General features: G+C 52.8%; 1 protein-coding gene across 1 annotated transcript in view; it reads right to left on the reverse strand.

Moving 5' to 3' along the window:
* CLCNKA (chloride voltage-gated channel Ka) overlaps positions 1-6,248 on the reverse strand; it is a 17,822-nt gene extending 11,574 nt beyond the window's left edge. Inside the window, exons 1-9 of the mRNA XM_049772008.1 lie at positions 6,149-6,248; positions 4,194-4,322; positions 3,476-3,604; positions 2,414-2,553; positions 1,929-2,006; positions 1,769-1,847; positions 1,275-1,400; positions 735-819; positions 531-632 (exon numbers count right to left, since the gene is read on the reverse strand). Coding sequence (XP_049627965.1) covers positions 531-632; positions 735-819; positions 1,275-1,400; positions 1,769-1,847; positions 1,929-2,006; positions 2,414-2,553; positions 3,476-3,604; positions 4,194-4,322; positions 6,149-6,248 — 968 coding nt within the window. The remainder of the gene's footprint in view (positions 1-530; positions 633-734; positions 820-1,274; positions 1,401-1,768; positions 1,848-1,928; positions 2,007-2,413; positions 2,554-3,475; positions 3,605-4,193; positions 4,323-6,148) is intronic.
* Positions 6,249-6,334: the final 86 nt, after the last annotated feature.

The raw sequence follows: 6,334 nt of genomic DNA on the forward strand, positions 1-6,334 counted from the left end.
TGGGATTGAGGCTGGTGATGCTGCATAGAGCCAGAAGGAATCCCTGAGTGCTGCCAGGTGTGACCCAAAAACCAAAAAAAAAAAAAAAAAAAAAGAGAATGGAGAATTGGAAACCAGAGTAGTAGCACAGTGGTAGGGCGTTTGCTTTGCACACGGCTGACCCAGGACAGATGCGTGTTCAACCCCCTACCATCCCATATGGTCCTTCAAGCCAGGAGCAATTTCTGAGTGCAGAGTAACCCCTGAAGGCCTCTGGGTATGCCCCCCCCCCCAAAAATAAAGAAAGAAAAGAAAAGAATGGAGAATTGGCAGCCCTGAAACTAGGAGGGGTGAGGAGAAGCACAGGTTGCAGGTCCTGGAGAGGGTCTTGGGGAGGGATTGGGGAGTCCTTGATGGAGTATAGGCTAGGGAAGCTGGAGGGAGACCTCAGTAAGAGGAAGGGGGTCAGAAGGTAGATTGTTTCTACAAGAAAACTGTGACTTGAGGCTGAGTCCTAGGGAATAGGGTCCATCAAGGCCTCCCAGACTCACCTGGTGGCCAGCAGTTTGGAGGTGAAACGGTTGGTCCTGATGAAGCCCAGGAAGGTCCGTTGACAGAAGAGGTAGGCACAGCTCATGATGCCACAGATGGCCCTGGTGGTGGCCAGGTCAGTACTGACTCCCATTAGCTCAGGCAGCAGGACTGGCTGGGGGCGGGGGACTCTTCAGGGACCACAGTAAGTGGTGCCCACTTACCCTAGTGCCACAAAAAAGAAGATCTCTGGCAGGTCAAAGGGGACATCCACCCGGAAACTGGTCTTGAAGAGGGAGGTGATGGTTTCTGGGGAAGGAGGGAAGAGAGGTGAGGGACCTGCTTCCTCTCCAGCCAAGCCCCAGTTTCACAGTCAATAGGCAGAGCTGTGAGCACTACCCCTGCTCCTACACCCTTTCCTGGTGTTCAAGGCCCCACCACTCCAACCTGCCCCCTGCTCTGCTTGGCCCCTTTTTCCTTTAGGATCTCTCCCTTTTCCTGCCCAGTCCAGCCAGCTTACATCCATCCTCTGAAGAAGAGGTGGGAAGAAAAAGAAGGAAAATAAGGAGGGGGAAGAGTGAGAATATAGGGAGGAGGGAGAAGGGGTGGGGGAAAGAGGAAGAGGGAGAGTGGGATAGAGATAGGAAGAGATAGGAGAGGGGAGAAAGGGGACAGGGGGAGAAAGGAGTGAAGAGGGAGGAGTGAAAACAGAGGGGAAAAGGGAGAACAGGGGAGAGGCATGGGGCTCAGTGGAGGTTACTCACCCTGCTCGCTGTTGAAGACTGACAAGAGGCGGAACATGAAGGCCCCACTGGTGGCAGCAAAGAAGCCCCTCCAGTAATTCCGGACAGAGAAGTGGGATGACATGACCTCGATGCTGAACAGGACCCCTGGGGATGACGCTTAGCTCAGGTGAAGCCCGGCCTTCACTTCCAGCTGTGGCTTCAGTGCCCTCCTGTGCTGGCCCTTAGTCCTGAGCTATGTGTGTGTGGGAAACACTGTGCAGGGAAGAGCCTGCTATGCCCCCAATATGGTTCAGTCCCATGGCAGCCCTTTGGCATGGGGAGTATGTGACCCCATTTTACACATGGGAGAGCAATGAATTCACTGACAGGTCACCTGCATGGCTGGATGGCCCCGTGCCTTCCCATGTGTCTATAGTAAGACCCAGGAAGAATCAAGTTGGGCAGAAGAGTGAGGCAATCAGTGAGTCTGCAGGATGCTGAGTGGACCCCAAGGAGGCATGAAGGGGGCTCACCGCTGAAGGGGGCTGCGAAGACTGTGGCCACGCCCACCGCTGCACCCGCCACCAGCATTTCATTTTGTTTGTTCTTGTTCTGGGGCATCAGAGGAGATGAGCTCAGGGTCAGCTTTGCCATCCTCTCATGCCTTCAAGGGGTGCTTCCTGAGCCCCTTACCTGGGACTCCCCAATGGTCTTAGTACGAAGGCGGCCCAGGTAGGCTGCAATCATAACTGACAGGTGCACAAAGGGACCCTGCGGGAAGGTGGGGGTACAAGGTTCAGGGCTCACCTCAGTGTCTGGGGTGTAGATGGAGCCTCCTCCAGACACCCACTCTCTGCTTTCATCACCTCAGGGCCCTTCTCTTCTCCATGACTGAGCCCCCATGGGCTGGAGCAATAGCACAGTGGGTAGGGCATCTGCCTTGCACATGGCAGACCCAGTTCAGTGTCCAGCATCCCATATGGCCTCCCCAGATTGGCAGGAATAATTTATGAGTGCAGTGCTAGGAGTAACACCTGACCACTGCTGGGTATGGCCAAAAACAAAAACAAAAAGCTGAGCCTCCCATGTAGGTTCTTTCTGAATCCCTCTTCCCAGCAGAAAGGAGGCATAGGGGCAGAGCAGGGTGCAATGGGGTGCCCTCATGCTTCCAGACATACCACTTTGCCCAGGAAGAGAGTGCTGCCAGAAGCCAGCGTGCAGCTGAGTCCCACCACCTTGGCTCCAAAATTCTTGATATCCAGGTAATCTTCCAGGATCACACCTGACAAGATGGTCTTCAGCTCCGGAAGTCCAGAACCTTGGCAATAGGTAAGGGAAGGGGCTGTCTCCAATCTGAACACTCGCACGGTCCCATTACAGCCTATCAGGATCCCCCAAACCCTGTGAGCTAAGGGGAGTCAATGAGGTGTGGGCTGTTCTGGAGAGAAAATGCAATGGACTAGTTGTAGTTTTTAGATAGGGGAGGCCTGAGTTTGATCCCTGACACACCCATTCCCTTAAATACTGGGGGTGACCCCTGAACATCTCAGGGCCAGCCCCCAAACAAAGCAAAGCAGAAGATGTGAAAAGGCTTCACAGATGAGGAGCCTGTGGAGCAGAAGGGCATGTATTGTCCATCCATTTCCGCAGAGCCCAAGGATGAGAAACAAGATGGTGGGAGCCCAGAATAGAATCAGTCCCACCCCACTCCCCTGCTTGACTATGGAGCTGGAGGCACAGTCTAGAGGTCTGGGGGAGCTGTGGCCCTCCCTGAGCCCCCTTAAGGCCCAGAGAACTCTCACTAAAGCAAAGTTGGTTTGGGATTTTTTTTTTTTTGTTTGTTTGGTTGGTTTTTGGTTTTTGGGTCTCCTCCGGCAGCGCTCAGGGGCTACTCCTGGCTCTATGCTCAGAAATCGCTCCTGGCAGGCTCAGGGGACCATATGGGATGCCGGAATTTGAACCACCATCCGTCTGCATGCAAGGCAAACGCCTTACCTCTATGCTATCTCTCCAGCCCCAATAAAGCAAAGTTTGCACTGACTCCACCACAGTCCAGGTCTGACCTCTATACTGTATGACTTTAGGCAAAATGCATGCTTCTGAGCTTGCTTCTTCAGCTGAGAAATGGGTGACAACATTCTGCTCTCATCACCAGAAGTTGGAGGGCTCAGAAAAAGTTGGGGCCAGTGGCACCATAGTGATGCAGGCCATCATGCCAAATGTGTGGGGACCCAACTCACCTCCAGAGAAGGGCGTGATACTCTGGGAGAAGCCGGAGGAGAAGGAGATGAGGGCCACTGGGAACACAGTCCAGGAGAGATACCGGAGCAGGTGACTGTCCCCGATCTCCCGATACAGCCACTTGTGTGCTGGAGAGAACGGGGAGTTAGGGACACCCTCGCAAGCTCTGACCAGGAGAGGGAGGATTGGAGAGGGCAGACCAGGGCCCCAAGAAGAAGCATCACTCCTTGGCTGGGTGACCCTGAGCAAATGACTCAACCCCCTGAGCGTCTTTCTACCGAGTGGGGAAGGGATGATGCTTTCTACAGAGTCACTGTACAGCTAGTTCTGCCTGACAATACATGCACAAGTTGCATCGTTTCTGCCCTGCCGCCTCTTCCAGGAGACCTCCTTGTGGAGGAATTGAAGCTGAGGGAAAGGTCTGTGCCTAGTCGTGGAGGCGAGGGAGAGAGACTGAGCAAAACCGGAGGATGGGATCATGGGGCACTGATCACCGAGGGCTCTGGGGATTATTCTGAACTCTCTCCTTCACTGTGCAGAGGAGGAAACCGAGGCCCAGAAAGGGGCAAAAGCCTGCTCGGGTCACAGGGAAGATTGAGAGCAAAGTCGGGAATGGGCCCAAAGCACATGCTTGACTAGATCTGTCGTCCCACCCACCCCCGCACCCCAAGACTCTTCTGCTGGCCCCGGGCAGGCGGGCGGTGCATGAGGGGTTACCTCGGACCACGCGGCTGATGGCGAAGTTCATGGTGTAGCTAATCAGGGCCATGAGCACGCCGAGAATCATCAGGAAATACCAGTCCTCACCCACACGAAACAGCCTCTGCTTCAGCCACTCCAGGCTCCCTGGACAGGAGTAGTATATGTTGGGGGCAGGCAGGGCAGGGGAGAGGTAAACCCGAGGGGGGGCAAGTGTCCAGCCAGAGGAACTTGTAGAAGAATGATGGGCCAGCTGACTCCTTCATTTATTTGGGTCTTTTTGTTTTTTTGTTTTTTGCATTCTTTTTTATTTGTTATTTTTATTTTTTTTGGTTTTTGAGCCACACCTGGCGATGCTCAGGGGTTACTCCTGGCTGTCTGCTCAGAAATAGCTCCTAGCAGGCACGGGGGACCATATGGGACACCGGGATTCGAACCAACCACCTTTGGTCCTAGATCGGCTGCTTGCAAGGCAAACGCTGCTGTGCTATCTCTCTGGGCCCTCTTTTTTAATTTTTATTTTAACCAAAGTGGATTATAAATCTTTTACAGTAATTTTTTTAGGTACATAGTGACATTGAATCAGGGGCATTTCCATCACCAATGTTGTCCTCTCTCCACCCCTGTTCCCAGCATGCATCCCCTATTCCTATCCCCCTCCTTTACCACCCTGGTTGCTAGTACAAGTGGTCCCCTCTTTGTCTAGCATGTTGTAGATTGGGTCTCGATTCTGTTGTCATTGGCTTTGGATTGGATGTTTAAGTCTGACCTTTTTTTTTTTTAATTATTTCTACTTAACGTTTATACAACTGTCTGGTCCATTATTTCCCCCTCAATTTGTGAGGCAAAATAAGATGGGGTTTTTTTGTTTGTTTGTTTGGTTGGTTTTTGGGTCACACCTGGCAGCACTCAGGGGTTACTCTTCGCTCTATGCCCAGAAATCGCTCCTGGCAGGCTTGCGGGACCATATGAGATGCCGGGATTTGAACGACTGTCCTTCAGCATGCAAGGCAAATGCCCTACCTCCACGTTATTTCTCTGGCCCCTATTTGGTCTTTCTTAAAATTTTTGTTTTGGGGACCGGAGAGATAGCATGGAGGTAAGGCATTTGCCTTTCATGCAGAAGGCCGATGGTTCAAATCCCGGTATCCCATATGGTCCCCTGAACCTGCCAGGAGTGATTTCTGGGCGTAGAGTCAGGAGGAACCCCTGAGTGCTGCCGGGTGTGACCCAAAAACCAAAAAAAAATTTTTTTTTGTTTTGGGGCCACATGTTTAGGAGTTAATCCTGGAGGTGTTTGGGGGACCATATGGGATTCTGGGAATTGAACTCAGGTTAGCCACTTGCAAAGCAAATGCCCTATCTGCTTACTATCTCTCTGCTGCTTACTATCTGCTTACTATCTCTGGACCCAAGAAGGTCCCTTTGAAAGCAAAATCTTTCATCAGACTTCTGTGATACCCCAACACCCAGAGTTGTCCCACAGCCCTGCTGGTGGCAGAGTGGACACTGATCCCCAAGAGGCCTGAGTTCAAGGCTTTGGGCCTGCCTGGGAGTTGGCCCTGCCCAGCACAGGCCCAGCCCCTGGTAAACCCTGAAAACCCTCATTTTCAGCTTCTGTTTCAGCTCCTGTCCTTCCTATCCCTCATCTCACCATAGCCAGTGGACTTAGGGCTCCAACAACAAGTGTCGTGTGACCATTCATCCCACCCCCTGGTTTTCACTGAGACCCCTTGTGGGAGGAAAAGGGGAGCAGGGTGCCCAAGCCTCTCTCTCTCTCTCTCTCTCTCTCTCTCTCTCTCTCTCTCTCTCTCTCTCTCTCTCACACACACACACACACACACACAGACAGACACACACGCACACACATACACACCAGCAGCCCCTGAAGTGCCATTCAGGGTCAAAGGTTAGGAAGACTATTGGGCATGTCCTAAAGGGTCTCCAGTACAAAGGGACAGGGGTGTGCTCACCTCGGATGCCTCGGCGGAGGCGGGGACAAGGGCCCCACAGCTCTTGAAGTGTCACTGGGTTCCCCGGGGAGCCCTGGCGCAGCCCCACGAGCTCCTCCATGGATGCACTGAGAAAGCAGACAGACAGACAGACAGACAGACAGACAGACAGACAGACAGACAGACAGACAAACTCTTGACTAATCA

This window comes from Suncus etruscus, chromosome 4 (assembly GCF_024139225.1).
Source record: "Suncus etruscus isolate mSunEtr1 chromosome 4, mSunEtr1.pri.cur, whole genome shotgun sequence".
NCBI classification, from domain to species: Eukaryota; Metazoa; Chordata; class Mammalia; order Eulipotyphla; family Soricidae; genus Suncus; species Suncus etruscus.